The sequence below is a fragment of the Balaenoptera physalus genome (assembly GCF_965194825.1).
Source record: "Balaenoptera physalus genome assembly, chromosome: 4".
NCBI lineage: Eukaryota > Metazoa > Chordata > Mammalia > Artiodactyla > Balaenopteridae > Balaenoptera > Balaenoptera physalus.
In genome coordinates, this window is record NC_138891.1 from 133,953,841 (window position 1) to 133,979,578 (window position 25,738).

The window sequence follows — 25,738 nt, forward strand, 5'->3', positions numbered from 1 at the left end:
CAGGAGCCGTGAACTTCCTGCGTTCTCTCCTGGAACCAGATCCTGTGAAGAGGCCCAATATCCAGCAAGCACTGGCGAATCGCTGGCTTAATGAGAATTACATGGGCAAAGTGCCATGCAATGTCACCTATCCCAACAGGTAATCAAGTGCACACAGAGGGACTCCTCCTCGGGCAAGATGGGGCCTGTCTTACGAGCCCCTGAATGGTTCTGGAGAGGAAGCTACACGTGATTCAAGGAAAGGCCACGCCTCTCTTGGTTGCCCTTCCCCACTCCGCACACAAGAGGGAGGGTAGGCGGGGCCGGCCCGTGTGGCTGTGCAGAGCGCGCCCTGCAGGGGGCGCCCGGCGGAGGGCGTGTGGGCGCTGAAATCAGGCCGCACTCCCCTTATCAAACCTGCGTTTTTCCAGAGCAGCACCTCTTTCTAATTCACAGCAAGGGACCGTGTAGACTAGCTATGACCTGAGTGAGTGTGTGTGTGTGTGTGTATGTCTGTGTTTGAGTGTGTCTGTGAGTGTATCTGTTTGTGTTTGAGTGTGTGTGAATGAAAGTTGCAGCACTGACTTCTCCAAATGATATGGGCAGGCAGAGCTCCGTCTTGGGGAGGAAGGTCTAGAAGAACTTCAGGGAGTGTGGGTGGACAGTGCTGGACCCGCCTCCCGGCTACTGGGCCACATTTGCACTCGCCATGGCCATAGATAGCTGTCATCTACAATTCTAGCGTTTGACTTGTGGGAGGTAATGTAAACAAAGTTTAGGTTACTTAGGTTACCAAGGGAACCTGGAAATAGACTGCTGGTTTCCAGTGCTGGCTCGACTTGGGCTAGTACCTGAAATAGACACCGGGAATATTAGCCCAGTGTGAGACGGAAAGCAAAGCCGAGGGGCCGTACCTCATCACCAGGGCTCACGCTGCCTGGCACGCCCAGGTGTGCTCTCTGTAAAGGAGGAGGCGCTGGTGGCAGCCAAATGAGTCATTAACCTAATGTAATCATGGTCTAAATGAGCAGAATCAATCCACTCAATGCAGCAGCTGTTAAAGGAAGTGAAGCCGCTGTTAAAAATACAGTCCCTCCCCCACCCCCACCCCCCTCTGCTTGCTGACCACATCTTCATTCACAAAGATTCAGGCCCAGGCATCTCATTTTGTAGCTTATAAACAGGCTTTTGTAGATTAAAACTTAAATTCTAGTAACCTATACTGGCTTTGCCAGATTGGTCATTTTTGCATTTGGACTTGGTCAAAAGCAATAAAGGCTGCACATGATCTAGTTGGGTAGATTGTAAAAATGGTTAAGAGCTTGTATATTAAGGAAAACAGCAGCTCAATAGCTTCTGTTTAGGTAAGATTCGTTACTCATTTTATACTCGAGGCAAATCAATGTCCAGTTTTTAAGTAATGAAACCAGAAATCTCAACTATTGGGAAAGACACGTGTTATTTACAGTCTTTATTATGAAAAATATATGATGCAAAAAAAAAAAAAGTGCTTTTGATGATTATTTTTCTGGTTTTACCAGCACACAGATGAAGGGAGTAAGAACATGTGACCAGGGAAAGGAATATTTTCTTTATAAAGTCTATTTTATAGCTTCCCGACATTCATAGCCCCAGATTTAATTATTTTAGATGTTGTCAATGTTTTACGTCTGGGAAAGAGAGAAAAAAAAGGTCCTGTGTTTTATATCACTCTTCTGTAAAGCCTTCTGTTAATTCATTTGGGCCTCCAGGTTGATATCCCCAAGACGCAAGAGGAAAATGTCTTTAAATGTAAACTCTTTATGATGAATGTTCATGCCAGTCGGTCACAGATGTTTGCTGTGTGCCAGCCTCCCCTCCCTGTTCTGGGAGCAGACATTTTTTTTAGAGCCGACCTTGGCTACCTCCTTCCTGCCCTGCCTGGGCCTGGACACTCTCCCACACCTCCAGTTAGCTCTGGAGATGAGTGGGAGGGAAAGCAGGTCATTGGTTCACAGGACAGAATTAAACCAAAGTGGAATAAAATTGGATTTAATGCAAATTTACTCAAAATTATACCTAGTGTTCTGGAACATTTTTTACCATTGTCTATATCATCAAAACTTGGAGGGATACGTTTGTTCTCTACATCTGTGTCTCAATTTCTGCCCTGCAAACCAGTTCATCTGTACCATTTTTCTCGTTTCCACATATATGCGTTCATATACGATATTTGTTTTTCTCTTTCTGACTTACTTCACTCTATATGACAGCCTCTAGACTCATCCACGTCTCTACAAATGACCCAATTTCGTTTCTTTTTATGGCTGAGTAATATTCCATTGTATATATGTACCACATCTTCTTTATCCACCAAGGGGGGAAAGTGGCGGGGGGGAGGGGTTGGTGGTGGGATGAACTAGGAGATTGGGATTGACATATATACACTAATATGTATAAAATGGATAACTAATAAGAACCTGCTGTATAAAAAAATAAATAAAATAAAAAAAGAAAGAAACTTGGAGAGATAACACAGGTTCAACAACTGATACAGGAGAGCACTAAATACATGCATTGCTTATTGAAAATGTTTAAAATATTACTCTCAGTCAAGAGCCAGTCCACAGTCTACGTTTGGCAGAGTTCACCTGTTTTGGAAGACAGCAGGTACAAAGGGCAGAGACCAGGTGTCTCCCCCTGCTCACTTTCCTCCTCTCTCCTCCACCCCCAGCCCCACCCCGCTGGCACCCCACACCCAGGGCACCCTCCCTTCCAGGGCCTGCTCCTGGTAGGGGGCGGGGCCATCCGTGTGTAGCTGTGGGTGATTGGCCAGGGGTGGGGGGGGAGGGTTACAAAAATCATGATCTGATTGGCTGGGAGGTGAGGCCATGAGGCTGTGGTCTGATTGGCCAATGTCAGGGCAGTGATCTCATTGGCCAGGAGTGAGGTCAAGCAGCAGTGGTGTCATTGACCTAGGGCAGGGCTGCTGGCACGTGGTTGTTACCAGATAGTTTCAAACAGTTGTGCTTTCTGTGTTAAGTGCTGTGGCAATCTTCACGTAATTGTATCCTTTTTAAACAAACGTTATTATTTTTAACCATTAATCACACCAACCATACTCTAACCTGCTTTCTAGAATTTGTGATTTTGTAGCCAACAGGAGTGAGGAAGGCAGACTTTGTGGTTTTTTGGGCACCTTTTCTTTGGACGGCACTTAGCCAAATAGAGGGAGAACTGACCTAGGTTACAATGGTCAACAGACCTAGGTCTGCCCTTGCTGCCCCTACTAACGGGCCTGTGAACTTGGCAAGTCGGTTTCCTCTTCTGCACCATTATGGGGTTATACTGTGTGGTTTTTCCTAGTGTTATGGTTCTGAGGTTCCACCAGAAATGTCTTCAGACTCTTTGGCGGTGGTTACAGAGCTCTCTAGCCAGATGTGCTCGCCTTCCGCTCACAGAGTACTGTATTTGCATCTGTCTTAAGGACTGTAGCACGTTCTCTCTGATGACACACCTCCACTACCAACACACATACTCTCTATGCCCCTCAGTCTGTTTTTGTGTTCCCCATAGCTGCCACTTCTTGCCTATGTGTCCCTGTGCAAGTTACTTCCCTGTTGTGGGCCTCAGTTTCTCCATCTGTAAAATGGGGATAGTAACGGTACCTACTCATAAGACTGTCATGAAGAATAAATGAATTTATTTTCTCTCTTCCCCACTGGAATGTAAACTCCATGAGGTAGGGACTTGTTGAATGAACGAAATGAGTGAATGAGTGGTTAAATGAATGCCTGGCATTCATTTCTTTGGCATTTTATCCCAAGGAGTTTATCTTCATAATACTCCTGTGTAGACGCTTTAACCTGTCCTCTGAGAGCACTTTACTTTACAGCTGAGCCCCAAATCCCCTATTTGTGAACTTGTGAACTCACGTTGTTCCTTTAAACACTCTCTGGGCTGGCTCCTGAATACCCTCCTTTCCCAACTCAGCTTCCACCCAACCTAAGTGTGGGCTCCACCCCATCTCCAATAAATACATTTTAAGGAAAAAATGTCAAATTGTAAAGAAATTTGGGACAATTGGGGACATTTGAATATATTCTAGATATCAGAGAATATTAAGAGATTACTAAAATTTTGTTGGCTGTGTTGATGGTATTGTGGTTCTACAGGAGATGTCCTTGGTTTTTAAAGATGCACGTCGAGGTGTTTAGGAAAAAAGATGTCATGATGTTTGTGATTTAAAATACTTTAGGAAAGAAAGGAAGGGAGGGAGAGCTGGAGGAAGGAAGGAAGGAAGAAAGCAAGGCAAAGTGTTAACAATTGGTTCAACCAGGAATTGGGTACACACAGAGGCTATTAGACTATTCCCTTTACTTTTCTGTATATGTAACTTTTCATAATAAAAAGTCAAGTGAACGAATGAGTGTATGCATGGACTGATTGTCCATGAGGGGGCCCGTGTGTGTGCTGGGGGGGCGGTTTCTGTGCTGTCATGTTTGTGACCATCGCTAAGGAGGCCCTGGAGCCTCTCAGCGACAGTGGAGAGGTGACTGGCTCTCTGTCCCTCTGCCCCGCAGGATTTCCCTGGAAGACCTGAGTCCGAGTGTGGTGCTGCACATGACGGAGAAACTGGGCTACAAGAACAGCGACGTGATCAACACCGTGCTCTCCAACCGCGCCTGCCACATCCTTGCCATCTACTTCCTCTTAAACAAGAAGCTCGAGCGCTATTTGTCAGGGGTGAGTGGAGCCCCGCGGTGGTTTTCTCTGCTCTCTGTGGAAGAACGAGCTCTGACATTTGAAATGTTTCCCAGTTACTGACACTTGATCTGAGCTGTTAATTGAAACTAATGTGAGGCTGAGTTTCCTGAAGGTGGGATAAAATAGTAGCAAAACCTGCTTCTCAGGGAGCGCTTTTTATCTGAGGTGTTTTAAAAATATTCTCCCACAGAGTTAAGCTCTGGGCAGGCTCGTGAGAGATTCAAGCCTCTTTTCCTTTCAGCTTCTTGTTGCCTTTTTGACTCTGTTTCTCTCGGCTCCTTGGGGTCCCCACTTAGATGCACTGGGGCTTGTGTAATCATAAAAGTTGGGGAGCAGAGCCCCTCAAGCCTTCACCTCTAAAGCATGGTAGATGAGAAAGCCACTATTTACATTTACTTCTCTAGAAAACAAAAGTGAAACCTTGGCCCCTTCACTCAGTCTGGGCATCAGATAGTCCAGGTGTCGCGTGTGTTGAAGATGAAGGAGGTAGAGCTGGGAGCCTGTGTTGGGCCATGGTACCCTCATGCTTTGGTCACCTTCATCCTTCTGCCTCATGAAGTTCATACGTGCCTGAGTGAGGGAATTTACATGCTTCAGTGTCTAGTTTTGACGAAATCAACTCTTTCCAAATGGACAATGGATAAAAAAGAATTCTGCAAAGAAAACTGGATCACAGGCAGATGGATTGTGCATATCTCTCCTTCTGTTTCTCCTACTCAGAACGGTGACGACTGACCAGATCTAACAGGAAGTCAGCCAGAGAAGTTTGGAACTGTCAGGAAGCCCATCTGAAATTTGATTTCATACCCATTCCTGAAAGATGATCTTCACCTTGCCTATATGGCACCTTGAGATCAGGTCGTATGGGGTCATCACTGTTAGGAAGACATTTAGAATCCAGAACGTAAAGAGGAACTTCTAGAGTTTTGCGGTGCTATTTAAAGTCATGTGATAGCCCAGTATCCCACAAAATTCCACTAAACAATAGGCTTACAAACCTTTTATGAGGTTTCTACATTAAAGCTAAAGATGAAAATTCACCGATAGTTGGGGAAATGATATATTCTCCCTGATGAGGGAGAAAATGACCAAAATGATGCCCAGAAGACAGCATGACCAGAATGTGTCTCTTATTAGCAAGTGGATTTGGGAGACATCTAGAAAACATTGCCGAATAGATGAAGAAGCTTGACGGGAGATTTGTTAAACAATGGAACAAAAGTATAGATGTTTCTAAGCTGATTCAGCTTAGGGTATTTCCTAGATTTGGCTTCAACAGGAAATTATCCACAGAACAACTTTTTTTGTTGGTGAGCCACCAAAGGAATGATGTACATGAGAAGAAACATTATAGTAAAAGGCATTTAAAAATAAGAGCAATGTTTTATGGGGAAAAAAAAACGTGCTCCAGAAGCAGTGATGGGACGAAACTTCGGAAGGGAATAGATATGCAGCTGGATTTCAGAGCCAGTGTCACGGTCACAGGAAAGCTACTGCAGGAGAGAAGTGGAGTTCAGAAAGATGAGACCTTTGATACATAGTATGTTATTTATATCATTTTATTATGTGATAGGAGGGATCAAGAAATTCTCTCACACCAGAGAACAGAGGTCCTCTGTTCACCTATGATGATGAGCTTAAAAGACATGTTAGACTTGAAGCCATTTCTCATTTCTCTTTTATAAGAAGACCATATGTCCTATATTTCTTTCTTATCTTATCCTTTTAAATTCCTATTTTATTGCCTATTTTATAATGTACATATGTTAGTACAGTACATGCTTATAATTTATAAATAAATGCGCACATATTGTAGATGCCTGCTAACAACTTTTTTCACTCATATGGGCTCAAGGTCACACCATTTAGGAACCACCATGCTAAGGACAAGTAGTTCTCAAGTAAAAGGAACAGAGGAGGGTCACACGCTGATTTTCTTTTTGAAATGATGAATGTTGTTCAAAAATTAGTTTTGAAAAATGTTTCCATGAAACTGACTGTAAAGTTTATGATTTCACATATTTAAAGGATGACATTTCTACTTTCCTGAGTAAGCTAGCAGATTCAAACATTCTTCTTTTGGCAGAACCAGTTTTCTGGATACTGATCAATAAGATAGAGGGGCTTTTGTTTTTAAAATAGTTTCTTTCCTTATTTAAATTATATTTTTAATTTTTGTCTGTGTTGGGTCTTCGTTGCTACACACGGGCTTTCTCTAGTTGCGGCGAGTGGGGGCTACTCTTCGTTGCGGTGTGAGGGCTTCTCTTATTGCGAAACACAGGCTGTAGGTGTGCGGGCTTTAGTAGTTGTGGCTCGCAGGCTCTAGGGCGCAGGCTCAGTAGTTGTGGCGCATGGGCTTAGTTGCTCTGTGGCATGTGGGATCTTCCCAGACCAGGGCTCAAACCCGCGTCCCCTGCATTGGCAGGCGGATTCCTAACCACTGCACCACCAGGGAAGCCCTAGTTTCTTTCTTATGTCTACCTCCACATCTACATATGCAAACTTTGGTTACTCACACTCTTAATCACGCGGCTAATCCCAAGTAAGAGACATTTGTATGAAGCTCTCAGGGCATGTCTTGCCTTCTCTGGATGTCTTGCCATCTGCTGTGTTTGCCCAGCATCAGGGTTACAAATGGTGCAGTTTGCAAAGCTCTGTGGTTTTGTCTACTGAGAAGTTCCCTGGAAACTCAACTAACTTAGTTCTAACTGGAGAAGGTTCTCTCTTATTTTATTGTCTGTTTCACCCTTAAACCTTAAATCATAGGACATAGCTGGTGTGAGAACCAGTGTCTAGGTGGGTGGCTGCTTTTAAGAATGAATTATTCCCCACAGACAGCCATAGCTGGTCCACTCAGTAATTTCCACACAAGGCTAATTTAATTGCACCTATGCACTGGTCCAGTTTTGGCTATCATTAACCAATTACTAACAGCCGTGTATAATTTTGAAAGCAAAACTAGTGAACTAAAAAGTAAAATATTGTAACTTAATTATTTGTCATTTCTCCCCTTATCCCTTGATTCTTGTTTCCTCTTTCTAAAACCTAGAAGCGTGGATTTTAATTTGGAGAGCCTGTAAAGGCATTCTGTGAATATTTGTTGGCTGAAAAATTAATCAGTCATTTAATTTCACCTGTCGCCAGAGAGGATTACACCTAAATAGTGCCCCTAGATCATCTTAGGTGTGGTTATCTGTCTTCTTCTTTAAGCTATATTATGAATTGCTGTGACATTTATTGGGGCAGGGGGCAGGAACTAGGGCTTTTTTTTTTAATTGAAGTATAGTTGATGTACAGTGTTGTGTTAGTTTCAGGTGTACAGCAAAGTGATTCAGTTATACCTATATATATATATTCTTTTTCAGATTATTTTCCATTATAGGTTATTACAAGATATTAAATCTAGCTCCCTGTGCTGTACAGTAGGTCCTTGTTATTTATCCATTTTAGGGCTGTTTTTAAATAAGCAACATCTGTATCCCATTCAGTAATTCAGTAAAATAAGGTATTCTCCCCAGGTCACATACTTGGTTTCTGCTTTCATGTCTTAGAGTGGTCTTCATCGCATAGATGAAAGGACTGAGGCCCAACAAGGAGCAGTGATGTGCCCAGGGTCACCTGGCCCTTTCCTGGCAGAGCCAGGAACAGAAATAGGTCACCTGATTCTGGGTCCCGGGCTCTCCCCACACTCCGTCCTTGGATGAGGCTTTGCACTGCAATTAAGTGCCTTGCCAACCACTTTCTGCCCTTTCTCAGCCAAGCACTGGTTTAAAAATTAATGAATGCTTAATGGACATTTCTATTTCCTGTGAGTTAAGCCAGGCTTTTTTTCTCTTCTCCTCTGGTAGAAATCCGACATCCAGGACAGCGTCTGTTACAAGACCCAGCTCTACCAGATAGAAAAGTGCAGGCCCACCAAGGAGCCCTATGAGGTGAGTGGCCCCCAGAGCAAACCCCAGGATCTCTTAGGAAGAGTGGATTTCCATTCTGGGGGGAAGGGGGGAAAGGAAACCAATTATTGTGGGACACAGAAGTAGCCAAAGACAAATACTTACTTAACTGAGCCTTTGAGAAATGGTTTACAGCGGGGCCACCATCGTTCAGTCTCTAGACTATGGTTCTCAGCTGTGGCCACATAGTGGAATCCTTGAGGAGCATTGTAACATCTGGATGCCCAGGCTGTACCTCAGACTGATTCCATCGATCCATTCTTGATCCCCAACGAGGTCGGGGGTCAGTATTTTTTAAAGCTCCCTGAATGGTTCCCAGTGGAATCAAGGTTGGATCCGCTGTCAGATCTCCAAAAGGTAAAAACGAGGTGCTGAAAAATATAAGTGTATGTAACACTTGGCATCAGGAGAACAAAGTACAGTGAGGAACAGGAAAAAGTATCTGGAGCAAAAGCCTTTCCAGTCAGCTGTCCCTGGTGACTTGATGCTACCTAGAATGTACCTGAGAGAAAATACCAAGATTCTTTGATTTCAGAGTAAAAACTGGTATCATATTGTCCCAAATTTGGACCCCAAATACATGCTTGTTAAGAGACTGTGCCTGGGAACTCGAGATCCAAGGCCTGGAGCACAGGGTAAGGGTCCCCCCACCAGGACTCCTCATTCGCTGTTTTGTCCAGTGGGGCTCCCCTGTCTTCTCAGTGATTTTCCATGGAATATGGAACGAGCTGGGCTGCGCTCCATGGCGGCAGCAGAAAGCAAGTGGGACACAGCCCAGGCCAACCCAGTGACACGGGTGACGGGGTTGCTGAGCTGCCGGGCACCACGTGCAAATGCAGCCACCCCTGAGCATCGAGGCTGGGGTAGCGTGGGGTGGCCGTAGGAGGAGGGCGAGGCTGGTCAATCTAGACAGCCTGGGGGATGGCACAATTTAAGGAAGCAGAGAAAAGGAGACGCTGATGACAGAGAAGCTAGCGAAGATAACGGGGCAGCCGGAGACCCAGGAGGGAAGGATGTCAGGGAGGACATGGGAAAGGTCAAGTATAAGGCAGCCAGTGGTGACAGCTGGGCAGTTTCTTGTCCTGGAGGAGGTGGAGAAGGCAGAAAGGAGATTGCGTGGGTTTGGGGGAGCGAGGACCGTGAGCATAGACCTCTCCGTCGATGCCGCTGGCAGTGAAGAGGGGCTGGGGAGCAGGTGGGCAGGGAGGCAGAGGAAGGAACTCCAGCGATGGGTGGGGAAGGGCATGCATTCAGAGCAGCCAGGGTGGGCCCTAGCCTTGACCCCAGGCTGCAGGCCTCCTTCCTCTGAGACTGGCTGTGAGGCAACCAGCATGATGAGGACGGAGATGAGCTTTTGGAGGGGCAGCGGGGGGGCGCGGTCTGGGGCTGGGCGGGAAGCACACGCATGGCTTCTAGGGCTGGGAGCGGGAGAGCAGAGACGGTGTAGGGCCAGACTCCCCTGAGCTCCACACCCCTCCGGCCAGTTGCTTACTGAAACTTCTGTTGCGTGAATGAAGGCGTCTCAAATCCAGCACACCTGGAACCAGCCCCACCTCTCCTCCCCCATCTCCCCCCACCCCTGGCCCCTATTTTCTGTCTCCAAATGGCAGCCCCACCCTCAGTACAGGGCAGAAACCCGGAAGACCTTTGTATTCCTTTCCCTCACCCCGGGAGCCAGTCTGTCGCCAGGTTCTGCTGATTTGACTGCTGAAGCTCTCCAACCCCTCCACTCTCCATCCGCCCCATCCTAGCCACCATCACCTCTTGCGTGGACCTCAGCGGCAGCCTCCTTCCTAACTGGTCCCGCTCCTTCCCCGTGACTACCTGGCGCTCTGTCCACACACCGGCCAGAGCGAGCGATTCACACTCAAGTCAGACCATGTCACTTCCCTGCTTGAAACCTTCAAAGACTTCCTTAACCTGGAAGGCAAACTCTGTGACGGGGCCACCACGTCCCGGATTGAGCTGCCTTTGCCAGCTCCTCCAGCCTTGTCTCCCGGGCCCCACACACAGCCCTGCTTCTTGCTTTGTGCTCAGTCCCATGGGCCTTGAGACTCTGTGCTCTCTTGGCTGCCAGGGCTGGGCACACCCTGTTCTCTCTTCCAGAATGTTCTCCCCACCCCTCTCTGCTGAGTTAATGTGTATCTTCAGATCCCATGGCAGGGTCATGTCCTCGTGGACCCCTGCCGTTCTCTGACCTCTGCCACTGGGTTGCATCCCTCCAGTAAACACTGTCACACACATTCTGCTTCCTGGGGCTTGTCCCATTGGCAGGGTTCTGTCTGTTCAGGGATTATTTGATTATCGTCTCTTCCCCACTCTGGACTGTGAGTTCCTTAAGAGCAGGGACGGTGTCACTTTTGCTCCTCACCGTGTCCCTAGAACCTACACAATGCCTGGCACCCAGTGGAGGCTCAATACATATTTGCTAAATGAGCAAATGAAATAATCAAGTGGACCTTGGCCCAAGTCTCAGAAAATAGAATTGGGCCAGCATCTGGGGAAGGTCGAACATTCCAGGTGGGACACCTAGAAAGTAGGGGACCACCTGCACCATAGCGTGCAAGTCGAATTATCATCACCTGATGGCCATGCCCTGCGGCAGGGAGGGACCTCTTACAGTCACTTGCGGGGAGGGTGGGTACCTCGGCTGGGGTCCAGGGGATACTGAATTCACTGGTAGGCTCCCCTGCCTCTTGGTTTGACTGTTTAGGGCCTCAGGTAATAACAGAAACTTAGATGTACCGCATGCCCCTATGTGTGTGCCCTAGGCAGCCTCTAAGCCACCTGGCTGACGCCCATGTCCTTGGTTGCCCTCGTACCCGACCTTGCTTGTGTGTTAAGTGTCAGAACCGCAATGGGAAAGGGGCCTCTTTTTTTCATCCAGATTATTATTCTCAGCTGATTATTTCATTTGGCCCGGAAAACACATAGTAAGCATTTTAAAACATTTGTCGAAATATTTAATGGTTAGGGTTTCAATAGGAATGCTAATGGGAAGATAGCATTTCAATTTTCTGTGATCCATTTGTTTTCTCCAAACTGCAGTGATACTTGTGCTAATTAAATTACAGGCTCTGACTAGATGATGCAACTCCTCTCTGTTGGAACCTAGAAAGTGAAATGGGGCCAGTTAGAAAAAGTGGTGAGAAAGTCTGGAAGAAGCCAGATTTTCCAGGTAAAGCCCACTCAGAGCCTCTGTGGGGCTCTTCCCAGTTGCCATCAGCTGGTCCAGGAGGAGAAGCGGCCAAGTGGCAGGGGAGGGAGGTGTTGTGAGCCGGAGCCGTGGAATGAAGTTCAAGGTTGTACACAAGCTGGCTGGGGAGCGGCTCCAGGGCCATGTCCGGGCATTGAGGGCAAGTGATGGTCTCTTTCTTCTTCTCGATCCTGGTTCTTTTTCTCCAAGGAGACAGAGGAGCTGAATTAAGTGGAAAAAACTTCCCTCTTGGGACTACAGTGCCGTCATTTTATGACTTTACCACTTTCTCCCCCTCTTCTTCCTGTAACAGGCAGAGATTATGTCTGGAAAAGTGGGACACTTGTCTCACCTTAGGCATGTGCCCCAGAGATTCCTTTTCCTAAGACAGAGGCCCTGGGGGACCATGGGGGTGGTGGCAGAGCAGTCATCATTTCTAAACTGGCTTATTAAAGCTGTAGAGAGCCAGGAGCCAAGTTTGTTTAGTCTTGAAGAATAATGCTAATTTGTAGCAAAATGTAAGTTAGAATTAGCAGGGCTTCTCTGTAGTGTCAAAGTAACATTGCAGTTTTGGAAGAAAAGTTATGCAGGGGTGGCGGAGGGACTGTATTAGTTTGCTAGGGCTGCCGTAACAAAGTCCCACAAACTGAGTGGCTTAAACAACAGAAGTGTATTGTCTCCCAGTTCTGGAGGCCAGAAGTCCAAGGTCGAGGTGTCTGCAGGATTGGTTCCCTCTGAGGGCCGTGAGGGAGAATCTTTCATGCCTCCTAGCTTCTGGTGGCTGCTGGCAATCTTTGGCATTCTTTGGCTTGTAGAAGCATCACCCCGATCTCTGCGTTCATCTTCACATGGCGTTCTGTGTGTGTGTGTGACCAACTTCCCCCTTTCTATTAGAATACCAGTCACATTGCACTAGAACGCACCCTGATGACCTCATCTTAACTTGCTTACCTCTGTCAAGGTAACACCAACACTCCTTCTTCTCAAAGGCAAAGGAGAGCAAACTTTCACACTCCCCCCTCCCCCAAGCTTCAAAGAGGATGTGACGGGCCTGTCCTGACCCTGTCTTCAAGTAAGGCCACATTCTGAGGTCTGGGGGTTAGGACTCCAACATATGAATTTGGGGGGAATAAAATTAAACCCATAACGGAGACTCTAAGTTTAAAGGTAAAATATTACAATGATTTTTCTTTGTGTCATTTTAAAATCTGTACAAATTTTTAAAATCAAGTATGGAATCAGGTCAAGCTGAATTGTTAGAAATCAGAACAGTGGTTACCTTTGGGGACAGGGAGAGGATGCTGGGAACGAGGGACTTCCAGGTGCCAGCTGGGTTCTGTGTCTTGATCAGGGTGCCATTTCGATGTGTTTTTGCTGTTTGAGGAAACGTATTGAACTCCTTACTCATCATCGGAGCACCTCTGTGTTATGTGTCCTAGACTTCAATAAAAATCTTGCCTAGAAAATCTATCCAGGGCAGGCATTAGGACATCTGCTGCCTGCTTCCACGACAGTTTGGTTTCTTGTCTATAAACTTTGAAATGGAGAATCCTCAACCGGAGCTGCAAGTGGGAGGGGGTAGAGTTTAGGAAATAAACAGCAAGTGCAGCTTCTTGAATTGTTGAAAAATGCTGCTTTTTACAGGCCTCCCTGGGCACCTGGACAAGAGACCTGGAATTTCACGCTGTGCAGGTAAGAACTGGGGGGGTTATGATGGCTTAGTCAGTTCTCCAGAGAAACAGAACCAATGGGGTGTGTGTGTGTGTGTGTGTGTGTGTGTGTGTGTGTGTGTGTGTGTGAGATGCTTGGACACCCAGGGAAGGGCTGATGTTTCAGCTTCATCCCCATGTCTTCTGGAGGCAGAATCCCTTCTTCCTCAGGACACCTCAGTCTTTTTCTCTTAAGGCCTTTAACTGATTGCACGAGGCCCACCCAGACTGTAGAGGCTAATCTGCTTTACTCAAAGCCTACCAATTTAAACGGCAGTCATATCTACCATATACCTTCACCGCAGCATCTAGACTGGTGTTTGACTAGACATGGGGTACCCTGGCCTAGCCAACTTGACACATGAAAGTAACCGTCACATGTGACCCTGAAGGTTGGCAGATCTCTGCCCAGGGCTCTGGACCTTGCACACCTCCATCCTGTCCTAAATTCCAACATGCAGAATCCTGTTGTAACTGTCACATATGACCCTGAAGGTTGGCAGATCTCTGCCCAGGGCTCTGGGCCCTGCCCGCCTCCATCCTGTCCTGAATTCCACCGTGCAAAATCCTGTTGTCAGTGGATTTGTCAGAATCCCTCAGATCAGATCAGTGCTGTCTATGCGTAGTTGACCATTTTTTTACTGTCTCGCTAAAACTACACGCTTGGCTATGCGTTCGTGTTTCTACCTGTAAAGAAGTGGGGTTTACAACAGTCCAGGGCTTCCCGGCTCAGTGGCCTAATTTATGAACCAAGCCCTCTTTTTTCTCAACTCAGTTGCTTGTTTCCTATGGCAAAATCAGGCCTCTGTGGCTTTCCCTTATGGGATGGGCAACAAGGAACCAAAATCAAGCAGCAGACAACACCTGGGCCCCTGGGCCATCCCAGGTGTCCACGATCCGCACCTGGTTCTGATGTTCCAAATGGCCAGGTGAGGTTGTCTCATCATCAAGGGGACACCAGGCTCCAGAAAGCCCACGCTGAGCGGACTTGAAGGCTCCTCAAAGAGGACAGCTTTAGCTCGCCTCCAGTCCCCTGGCCCCTCCGCTGTGCCATCACTGACACTCTGTGGTCAGTTCTGCACTGCGCGAGGGGCAGGTGGCCCCGCTGGGCAGCACTTCCTCCTGCAGCCCGGGGGTGCGGGGCTGAGGGGGTGGCCCCAGGAGGCGTGGCCGCAACTGTCCTAGTTGAATGAATGCCTTTGCCTTTCAGACAGTGAAGCAGGCAAGATGTGGGGTTCATTTTTATAACCGAAGAGCTTAGGAAGGACCCACACTTTTGGTTATAGATGGGGAGGCCCGTCCCTCAAGGGGAAGTGACTTGCTGAAGGTCACCTGGCCGTACCTTCAGGAGCAAAACGGGAAAGGCAGGGGGAGGGCTGCGGCTCTTTGGAGCCAGGAGCCTGGAGTCGCAGGGAAGAGTCTAAGGGGACCCGCGCCCTGGAGCTCAGATCTCAGAAGCTGAGGACTGGCTCCCCGCTACTCCCCGGCCCGGCTGCCGAGCCTGCAGACGCCTCCCTCCCGTAGCCCAGTGGATCCTCGCTCACTGGTTTCTCCCTCTCCTCCATCAAACAATCCATGACATCCAAAGAGTCTTGGGTAGGTAACCCTTTAAGGGGTCACATTTTCAAAGTGTCCAGCTTTGTAAATGTCCACGCACATGTGTGGTGGTTGGAACGTGGTTGAAAGAAAACAAGAAGCTGTTTTGTGTGGGGCTTGCTTGCGGTCTCCTCTTGGATCTGCCTTGGGGGTGCGGACTGAGCATGAGGGGGCGGAGAAGACCCCTGAAGCTTCAGCTCCATCGCCCACCCTTAGGCGCACGCGGGGGAGGGGCGCACCGCCCTCCCGTGAGAATCACAGGGAAACCAAAGAGGCCTGAAGGCAGCCAGCGTTGCTGGGTGGGGTGCGCGGGAATGGGTGCAGGCATGTCAAAGGGGGAACGTACTTAGTCCTTCTGGAGATCTGTTTCTGTTACATAAGGCAATTCAGCGTCCTGCTTCCTGGGAAATCTCTTTTGGAGAAAATAGGCCATGCAAATGAACAGGTAGAATTGGATGATCAGTTGCATTTGTAACCTGTATTTGGAAGGCATGAGGATGGCTGCTTGTAAACAAACTCGTTTCCTGGGGACTGGTGACCCTTCCACCGGGACTGACTGACCCAGGGGATTGTCCCACATAGGGAGTGGTCCGGTGATGAATTCTTGGTATCTCCCAAGAAACTGGTCACTATAACGTCACCCAGTCTTTCTGGCTGGAGAAAGGTGCTCTGGGGGTTATGGAGGAAGCGCCATGGTTCAGGATCCTGGGATTAAGTTCAACAGGGGAGCCTGAGCAAGCTTTCCCGCAATCTTTAGTCCTAAATCCATGTCCCCTTTCTTCTGCCCCCATTGCAGGCTTTCTGCTCATTGCCAAATACCCCTTTGTTGGTTGTTGGAGAGATTCCCAGAGCCAACCTTGGTCTCTTCCTACAGAAAACTCTCATACCTTGTACACCTCTTGGTTCATGAGCTCTATCTGGGTGGTGATACTGGCCCCCCGAAAGCTTGCATCTTGATCCTTTAGCTTTGAGAACCCACAGAGAGTTAGAAAAGGGCTGAGCTGGACCCAGGAAGCCGTCGGCAGGAAGCCCTCTGAGTGCAGGGAACGCAGGGCAGCCCAAAGGAAGGTGTGCTCATCATTCTTAAAAAAATCCTTAAAAACGGGCCGGGGGCTGGGGGAGGGGGGGACTGAAGTTTTGCTTTTTCTTCCAAATACTGTTTTACAATGTATCACAAAAGCGTGTTTGATTTCTTTTTTCCTGTTTAAGGTGTTATCAGGTAGAACTTACGAGTTTTCTCGTAAAAACAGAGATAGAACGGAGCAAAAGGATGGAATTCTGCCAGACTTTTCGGGACAGGCCCTTTGGCGCCTGGGGGAGGCTGGGGAACGTGAAAGCTCACTCTCCTTTGCCATAGAGACGGGGGCCTGTTGGTGTTTGATAGAAACGGGGAGAGGGGGGCAGCGGAGAATTGTGCTTGGCCTTGACCTGGAGCGGATGCCCTCTTCCCCCTCTGTAGTGTCCTGCCCACGGCCTCCTCTGTAGCATTCCAGATGCCGACCCGGAGCCCTGGGACTACAGTGGGGTCCCTGCTCCTGGCCAGTCGCTGTGCCCAGCCTTCCTCTATGGCACTGGAAACACCTGGCCCTGCCCCAGGCTTCTGGAGGGCACTGTGGAGTCAAGCGTTAAGAACACCGACTTTCAGGGAGGGCTGTGAAAAACTGAGCTGCCGTCTGGCTCCTGGATGAATTCTTTCTTTTTTTTTTTATTGAAGTATAGTTGATTTACAATGTTGTGCCAGTCTCTGCTGTACAGCAAAGTGACTCAGTTATACACATTAGACATTCTTTTTTTATATTCTTTTCCATTATGGTTTATCACAGGATATTGAATATACTTTTGTGTGCTATACAGTAGGACCTTGTTGTTTACCCATTCTATATGTAATAGTTTGCATCTACCAACTCCAAACTCCCAGTCCATCCCTCTCCCTCCCCCCCCCTCCGCCTTGGCAACCACCAGTCTGATCTCTATGTCTGTGAGTCTGTTTCTGTTTCGTAGATAAGTTCATTTGTGCCATATTTTAGATTCCACATGTAAGTGATATCACATGGTATTTGTCTTTCTCTTTCTGACTCACTTCACTTAGTATGATCATCTCTAGTTGCATCCATGTTGCTGCAAATGGCATGATTTCGTTCTTTTTTATGGCTGAGTAGTATTCCATTGCATATACGTACCACATCTTCTTTATCCATTCCTCTGTCGGATATTTAGGTTGTTTCCATGTTTTGGCTATTGTGAATAGTGCTGCTATGAACATAGGGGTGCATGGATCTTTTTGAATTATACTTTTGTCCGGGTATATTCTGGGTGAATTCTTTACCCACCACAGTCCCCTCTGCAAGAGGGGATAACAGTATTTGCCTCGTCATGGGTCGTGCTCTTAGAGTAGCGTCTTGCATTCCAAGCATCCTCAGTAAAGGTGGCAGTGGCTGTCCAGAAGCTGGGGAGGGTGTTTGCAGAAGTTTCACCTCTGCTTCATCCCACTTCGCCCCTCCTCAGGTGACAAACCACCTCAGCCAAGGTGTAGGCCCCAGGGAGCTATTGTCCTCATGGTGACACTCAAGGCTGGGCTGGGCGTCCCCACTGTCCATCTCTTCCCAGTCGTTCTTTCCCACTCAAAACCTGGACATAATGAACCCCGGTTCGTAAAGGCTCTGAAAATCCTCATTAGAAAGGGCTACCTGAGTGCAAGGGGATGTTTCCTCGAGAAGCTTTTCAACAACATCAGTGAAAAATAGATGAGCTCTCTTGAATTGCAAATGCTCTTAAGGTTTAAGGCAAAAAATGTGAAAATCGGTCTCTTTTCCCCCCCGCTCCCTTGTGGTGAGGTCCCGATTCAGTTGCCTCTGTTTAACAGTAAACATCAAACGTAATCTTTAGGGCCAGAAAAAAGCTTCCTTTTAGCAACATCACCCTTCCCAGAAGCTTGAACCCAATTAATTTTAATTCAGCTCCGTTTCCACTGGCTTTTTTGTTTTTGCTTTTTAATATTTCAATAACTATTTATTAAGCTTTCTCTCTGTGCCTGCCTTCATGCCCGAGGCTGTGGGGTGGAAGATATATAAAACAGTCAAATTCACTCCTAGCAGAGGGATTATAATTGAGTTAAATAAAGGCAAGACTGACAGCACAAGTGGCTGAATCGTGCCAATTTAAGTACACAAGTAAGAGCCCACGTGCCCAGTGGGGGTAAAGGGGTCAGAAACTCACCTAGACTGGCTCAGGGCTCCGTGGGCTGGTCGTCCACCTCCTCGGCTTGACTGAACACACAAGCGCCGAGGCAGCAGTTACGTTTCCTCTGCAGAATTGCCTTTGCAAAACCACTACCGTGGGCAGAATCTTAGGGCTCTGCTATAAATAAGACAGCAGGTTTCCGGGAGTCCTCATCCGCTTTGCCTCAGTTTGTTCAGCTTGTTCGAGAATAATGGGCCGCCCAGGGATGACCTTGCCCTTGTTGGAACACGTCAAAACGGCATAGGGCAGGGAGCTGGGGACCACCGGAGCCTGCTGTGGCCCAGGGGGAGGGAGGGAGGTTCCCTGGAGCATCCGCTGGGCCTCAGCGCTTGCATTGTTCAACACGTAGCTGAGAGCCTAGCATTTTGGAAAACTGGGGTTTCTTAACTCTACTTCGATAACTCTTCAAAGAGGGACCCCGTTGTGTATTCTTGTGTGCGTCTGAGTACCTATGTTTGCTTCTGGTTGGAAGGATAAAAAGCCCAAAGAACAAGAAAAAAGAGGGGATTTTCTTCACCGGCCATTTTCCAAGAAGTTGGATAAGAACCTGCCGTCGCACAAGCAGCCCTCGGCCTTGCTCATCACGCAGACTCAGAGCACCAGGGCCCTGCTGAGGGACCGGAAGGCCGCCAAGCCTGGCCTCCCCGACAAAGGTGGGTCAGCTCGGGGGGCTCTCCAGGCCGTTTGTGTTCAGCTGCGGGGCCGCCGTGTACCCCATGCTGCTGGCTGTGTAGGCCCCTGGGACAGACACGACTCTCGTGCCCATGGGGAAGCAGGATCAATGCGTGCAAGGCAACCTGAGAATAAGCAAATCCAGACTCCCGGGTGCTGTCTACCGGTGTGGGCAGGATTTGAGAAAGCAGAGGTGGGGTGCACGGGATTGTGGGAGCAGAGATCAGGGGGTAAGGTATTACAGGCGTAGAGATTTTGGTGCAGAAAAAGAGATCAGGGTGAAGGAGCAGAGATCGGGAGGAGCGGTTTTGCAGGAGCAGATGTCAGGGCGTGTGGTACTGTGAGAGCAGATATCAGGGTGCGTGGCATTGCGGGAGCAGAGCTTGGGGTGCATGGTATCATGGAACCAGGAACGGGTGTTCAGTACTGGAGGGGCAGAGATGGTGGTGCGGGAGCGGTGATGGGGGCGTGCTCTTGTGGGAGCCTTCACCAGAGAAGTGCACCCTGAGAGGCATGATGTGGGCTTTGGGGTGGAGGTAGGGTGCTCAAACCCAGCTCTGTAGTTGCTTGCGGCCCAAGTTCCTTACCCACTGAGGATCTTAATTGGTTCCCTTACTTGTGAGGAAATCTACCCGTCAGAGCTACTGGGTGGATCGAATGAGATACGTGTGTGGGCTACTCTGCCCCATTCATCATCCAGCACGTGAGATAACTGACCCATATGGGTCTCCTTCCTCGGGCGCAAGCATCCAGCGATGCAGAAGGGGGGCTTAACACACACTGAGAGCCGGGAGGCGGGCATTGGGAGCCGGGGAGCATCCTGAAGCCAACTGTGGGGTAGAGGAGAGGTTCTCCTTACGGAGGGCGGATGGGAGAGATTGTGGAGTCCAGTCTTTGATCTCTTTGTTTTAAATTGGAAGAGACTGAGGTTCCAGGAGGGCCCTGGCTGTCTGAGATCAACCAGTGGTTCCCTGGGGAAGCGGGAAAATATCAGAGATTCAAAGAGCACCAAGCAGCACGGTCCATTTGACTCTGAGACCGGTTCTCACCCAGAGAACAATTCCATTTAGGTCAGTTTCACTCTGCAGGTTTCAGGAAGGCAGGGACCCCACTGGAGGGGCTGTGCTTGTCCATCCTTGGGGGATACTCCTTTCTGGCTTGGGAACAGGCAGCAAATCCTGTTAGGACCCGTGGCAGCGGCGTCCTATGGATTCCCCAAGGAAAGTCTAGGTCAGGGCTGCATATTTGGGGGTAACTTTGCAGCCCCAGAGGTGGAGTGCATTCCTCGATACTTTCCTGGACCAACTGTCCTCTGTTTCTTTGCATTTTTCCTTCCCCCTGGGATTTGAGAGCTTGTTGCTGAGAAGCACCCCGGAGCCTATATAATTGCTAGCACTGACCACTCACTGTGCGGTAAGCACTGTTTCAACTCTTACCTCAACCCAGTGAAATCATTCTCACCCCCATTTCTAGAGACGAGGAAATAGCCCAGAGGGTTGTCCAAAGTCAGAGAGCTGGTGAGTGACGGCATCCAGATTTCCAACCAGGCAGCCTGGCTCTAGAGCTTTCTCTTCCTGACCAGTGTAGCCGACTGCCTCCCGGGAAGGATGGGATGAAGAGGAGCTGGCAGTCATGCTCAAGGGTCGGGGCTGGTGACTGTGCCCTTCTTGCGGGGGACACTGCAGTGTCTGGCTCTGTGCCCCGGGGCTGACTTTGAGCGAGGGATCAGTAGGGCGAGTGTGGGGGGCGTCCTCCCAGGATCTGCACCTCTGGGGAAGTGAAGGAAGCAGGACGGCACGGAGGGAGAAGCCGGGCTACAAGTTGGGAGCACGCAGCCATCTCAGGGAGGGACGGGGACCTCACGTGCCAGCTGGAACACTGGAGACGTTAGCCATCGATGAAATTTTCCTCCTCTCTGCCGGTGAATCTCAGGCATCTGTGCTGGCCCGAGGAGGAGGTTTATTTCAGGATCTGTGTATTTATTTATGTAAGGCGAAGGATTCCCAGTGCCCTGGGATGTCCCCGAAATCTCTGCTGGGGGCAGCAGCTTGCTCCTGCCTCCGGGCCCCGACGGGGCCTATGAAATATGATGGTAGGAAAAGGCAGCTAAGATAGGGCCTGTTCCACAGGAACTTGGCTTTACTTCCCTCACCTCCAAACTCGTGGAGGTTTTCCCTTTCTTTTCTGGCAGAGTCTGCAAACCTGGATTCTAGTCTGTGCCAACTTGAGATGGAAACCCTGGGGGTCGGCTGGTTGCCTTAAATATACAGAGGAAGAGTGTTTCACCCCTGTTCAGAATTAGGTGAGGCTCCGGTGAGACCAAAAACCATGAGGGAGCCTTAAAAAGGAAGGGGATTCTGACCCGTGCTACACTGACACGGAGGAACCTTGAGGACATTGTGCCCAGTGAAACAAGCCGTTCACAAAAGGACACATATCGCGGATTCCACTTATACAAGGGACCTAGAGTAGTCACATTCATAGACCGGTTGCCCCTGGCAACCACCGTTAGATTTGCAAGGTGAAGAGTTCTATTTCACAGCAGTGTGAATGTACTGAACATTACTGAACTGTACACTTAAAAGTGGTTAAGTAATAAATAAACACTTTAACATTCATGTTATGTAATTTTTACCATATTTTTTTTTTAAAAAGTCACAAGGGAAACCCTCCTTCCAGCTTTGATTATCTGAGGACCAAATTTGCAAGTCCTCAGAGAGCTGGTATCCACGTGCTTCCCCAGTTTTGTGGTCGTTCTGTTGAGCCATGGACCTTGTTATTAAGGCTCTTCGGCAGGGTCCAGAGTTTTAAGCACCCGAAAGGAGAACAGATGTTAAGCTGGCGCCATGAGGCAAATCAGAATCCAGGAGGCCTCCCACCACCAGCCTTCTGTGCCCTCCATTCTAGGAAGACCGTCTGATTCCCCATGGGGAGAGTGGGATGCTGAGGCCATTCACTTCTTGGTTCCATCTGACCTCCCTGGATAACGCACTGTCTCAGTGAAGCTGGAGGTCAGAGCAGGCGGGAGTGGGCCATTGGCACTGTTTGCGTGGCCGTCTTCATGTTTCCTTTGCTTTCTTGGTGTGCAGATTCCTTCGGCTGCCGCAATATTTTTCGCAAAACCTCGGACTCCAGTTGTGTGGCTTCCTCCTCCATGGAGTTCATCCCCGTGCCACCCCCCAGGACACCCAGGATTGTCAAGAAACCAGAGCCCCCTCAGCAGGGGCCTGGGAGCGCTGGCATCCCTGCCAAGGAAGACCCCCTGATGCTGGATATGGTGCGCTCCTTTGAGTCTGTGGATCGTGATGACCAGACGGAACTGCTGTCCCCGTCCCATCACTATAGGATTCTGAGCTCCCCTGGGGGCCTGGCTCGAGGGAATCCCGGTGAGCGGACGCTCTCTCCCGTCCTGCTACCTGGAAGCCCGTCACCTCTCCAAACTCCTTTGCACCCCACTCTGGTCTCCTTTGCCCACGAAGATAAGAACAGCCCCCCCAAAGAGGAGGGCATGTGTCCCCCAGCCCCGGGGCCTGGCAACGGCACCACACAGCCCTTGGGGAGCCCGAACTGTGTGAAGAGCCGAGGCAGGTTCCCCATGATGGGCATCGGACAGATGTTGAGGAAGCGGCATCAGAGCCTGCAGCCCTCCGCAGACAGGCCCCTGGAGGCCAGCATGCCCCCGCTGCAGCCCCTGGCCCCCGTGAGCCTCTCCTTCGACATGGCTGACGGGGTCAAAGGCCAGTGTTAACCTGGGCCAACGGCGGGGTTCTTGGCATTTCTAAGGAAGGCAATGGAGCCGCTCCCTACATCCGTCAGGGCATGAAGACTCAAAGGCCTCTCACAGAGCATCCTTCACGGTCTCACCTCCTCCTGACATGCGATGTCCCCACAGCTGAAACCCACAGACCCAGAGCCTGTACAGCCCAGTCCCGAGTAGGGCCCCCTGGAGATGCTGGGATCCCCCAGGAGGGTTGGCTGTCTGTGCGTCCAGCTCCAATCACGCACGGCCTCCTTCCTCCCACCCACTCACCAGCCCTCCACCCGCCCCCCTCAACTGCGCTGGGGGTGAGAACCCAGCATCGGGCTCTGGGCCACTCAGATTACAGACCCTTCCGAGCTGTTTCTCCACTTCGTGCTCTGTGTGTGCCTCTCAACGGATTGTTCTCTTTTCAGCAGTCAGATGGCGGCGTCACAAACTGGTTCACCCAGGCACGGTTTCCCCTCTTTTCATAGAGGTGGATCCCTGCAGGGGTGGCAAGAGTTGGCGACCTGGAGCACCCAGTCCCATGAACCCCTGGGGAGGACAGGCAGGAACCTCCGAAAGCAGCACCGCCCCCTCTGAGCAAGAAGGGGCATCTGGTCAAAGGCTGATCCGAGCAGTGGGGGCGCCAATGAAAGGAAAGGGCCGATGGGGACACTCATTTGCCAAGCGGGGTCTTGACAGATTTCTTTTCTCTTTTGGTTGAAACTTGCTAATGGTGGAATTATCTTCTCCGAAGATGATTTTTCTTTATGTGATGTCATTAAACCGAAACAACATAATTTTTAAAAACCTGGATGGAGAGATGAGAATTGATTTCACCAAACTCCTGTTCTCACGGGAGGATAAGCGTGGAGGGCATCAAAGCTCACCCAGGTAATGTTTTGAGTGGCTGGTGGCCCACGCTGGCCTGCAGGAGGGGCGAGATCACAGCTGGCCATGTGTTCTTCCCATCGGATCAACAGAGCCCTGATCCTGCTGGAAAGTGTAACACATAGTTACAGGTGGTTATTCGGAAAGAGAGAAGAGAATTAAGGTTGGATATGGATGTACTCGGAAGGCACCATCAGCTCTGTGCAGTGCGGTTTTCAAGCTGCCAAGGAAACAGGCATGATTTAGAACTCAGCCAGTTTGCCGTGGGCTGTGAGAGGCTCGTCTGGAGGGCATCACGTTCAAAATACAGTACCGTATCTTCTTTGAGGACAGCAGCATTCCTCACACAGGCTTTGAGTCCATGTTCTGTTTTCACACCTTTTGCCAAGGATGGAACCAAAGATGCATCTCTGGGTCTGTGTCTGTGCCGTCCCTCTGTACGTGTTTTGTGGACCCCAGCGTTGTCTGACCGTGTGTAGCTTGGAGCCCACCGGGGGCTGTCTCCACCGGGGCCTGGGTCCTGGCACCTGGCGGGGACCACTTGGTGGTGAGCAGAACTGGCAAAAGAAGAAGAAGAATCAGCACAGGTTGGATAGAGGTCAGTTCGGAGACGGGTTACACTACAGCCTGGAGTCTTTGACCGTTGGCTGGTGCAGGTGCGGCCAGAAACCACTAATGCGGCCACCCCAGGGCTAGTCCTCCCAGCCCACTGATTCCGAAGAAAGGCCACGGCCTTTGAGCATTTGCAAAGCCTGCCTTCCCTTCCACCGGCAGCCAGCCTGTGCCGGAGAGTAGCTGGGATGGTCCTTCGTTTCTTCTCATTCAGCACTGGTGACCTCCTTCTGCCCCAAACGTCTCTGACTGAGCAAGGCGAGAGCGGATACTTGGCTGTCCCCAGAAGCCACTGCCGTGCCCAGTCTTGGCCGACCTTGACAAGACCTGCGGCTGCTGCTTCCCCCCGGATGGGATCACCCCAGCCCTAGGGCTAGGGAGCAAGTCAGGCTCCCCGCTGTCGGTGGCACTCCTTTGGATGGCTCCAGACCGGGTTGTGGAACTTTCCGTTGAAAATAGAGCTTTTTAAGCCGAGAGAAGAAAAGCATCTGAGAAAGTCCCTCTCTCCATTTGACATGAAGTGTTTGGTTTTTGATCGCCGAAGAAGCCTTTTTGAAGATGGTTTCCAGCTGCAAGTGCCGGCTCTGCAGGCTTGCAGGCTGCGTGCCTGTGAACTTGGTCTAGCTCTTCATGTCTCTCTCTTGTGTTTGACTTGCCTCGAGAACATGAGCATTTCTGTGTCGCTGTTAGCTTGCTGGGACGTGCTCCCCGATCCTCGTATGCTTCCAGAACGGCTGCAGGCTCTCCTACGACTGACCAACTGCATCGCCACTGGCAACTTGAACTGTGAACTCAGGTTTATTCCAAACCCAGTGAGAGGTGAGGGGGGAGTGAGGAAGGGGGGAAACTGTATTTTGTGTGTGTGAGCACCTGACAAATCTATGGAATCGAGTGAGAGAAGAAATGTTAATTCTTTATTATTTTATTATATTTATATGGAGACCTTGATTATCCCTTTGGTAAGTACAAAGCGTGTTGTCTCTTTGACCCATGACTGTCTCTCAGTAGTCTGCACCTGTGAGCTGAGTCAGCCTATAGTTACTGCCGGAAGTGACAGCTATCATCGTGTGACATCCGGGAGGAAAAGTCGGCTTTCATCGTACCATCTGGTCATAAGTAAGGACTGTATTTATGTCACCATTATTAAATATATGTACTTTTATAACGACTGTGAAATACACTTTTCCCTCACTATGACTGCTTCATTTATTGGCTGATACATCTTAAAATTAAGAGCACGTTGCAAAATAGTGGTATCGTCTCCTACGTAAAGTTCTTGGCCCAGGAACTGACAGGATACAAGAGGGGAACGAGGTGTGGGTATTTGAGGGCATTTTTGGCTTCGTTTCACTTGCCACAGGGTGTCTGCCAACGTCTATCTGCCTGACGTACAGCAAATGGCAGT

At 49.4% G+C, this 25,738-nt stretch overlaps 1 protein-coding gene and 1 long non-coding RNA gene across 5 annotated transcripts in view; one reads left to right on the forward strand and one right to left on the reverse strand.

Moving 5' to 3' along the window:
• Positions 1-25,527, forward strand: part of HUNK (hormonally up-regulated Neu-associated kinase) — a 105,365-nt gene extending 79,838 nt beyond the window's left edge. Inside the window, exons 6-11 of one of the 4 annotated variants that reach the window (XM_082459768.1) lie at positions 4-139; positions 4,542-4,704; positions 8,574-8,657; positions 13,516-13,563; positions 18,889-19,069; positions 22,178-25,527. In XM_082459768.1, coding sequence (XP_082315894.1) covers positions 4-139; positions 4,542-4,704; positions 8,574-8,657; positions 13,516-13,563; positions 18,889-19,069; positions 22,178-22,836 — 1,271 coding nt within the window. In that variant the 3' untranslated portion in view covers positions 22,837-25,527. The remainder of the gene's footprint in view (positions 1-3; positions 140-4,541; positions 4,705-8,573; positions 8,658-13,515; positions 13,564-18,888; positions 19,070-22,177) is intronic. The other 3 variants (XM_082459771.1, XM_082459769.1, XM_082459770.1) reach the window with 3 other exon arrangements.
• LOC309659771 lies at positions 4,711-13,505 on the reverse strand. The gene is made up of 3 exons (XR_014262950.1): positions 12,536-13,505; positions 8,781-12,494; positions 4,711-5,295 (listed from the first exon to the last, which is right to left on the reverse strand). It is a non-coding gene; the product is annotated as an uncharacterized lncRNA (long non-coding RNA).
• Positions 25,528-25,738: the final 211 nt, after the last annotated feature.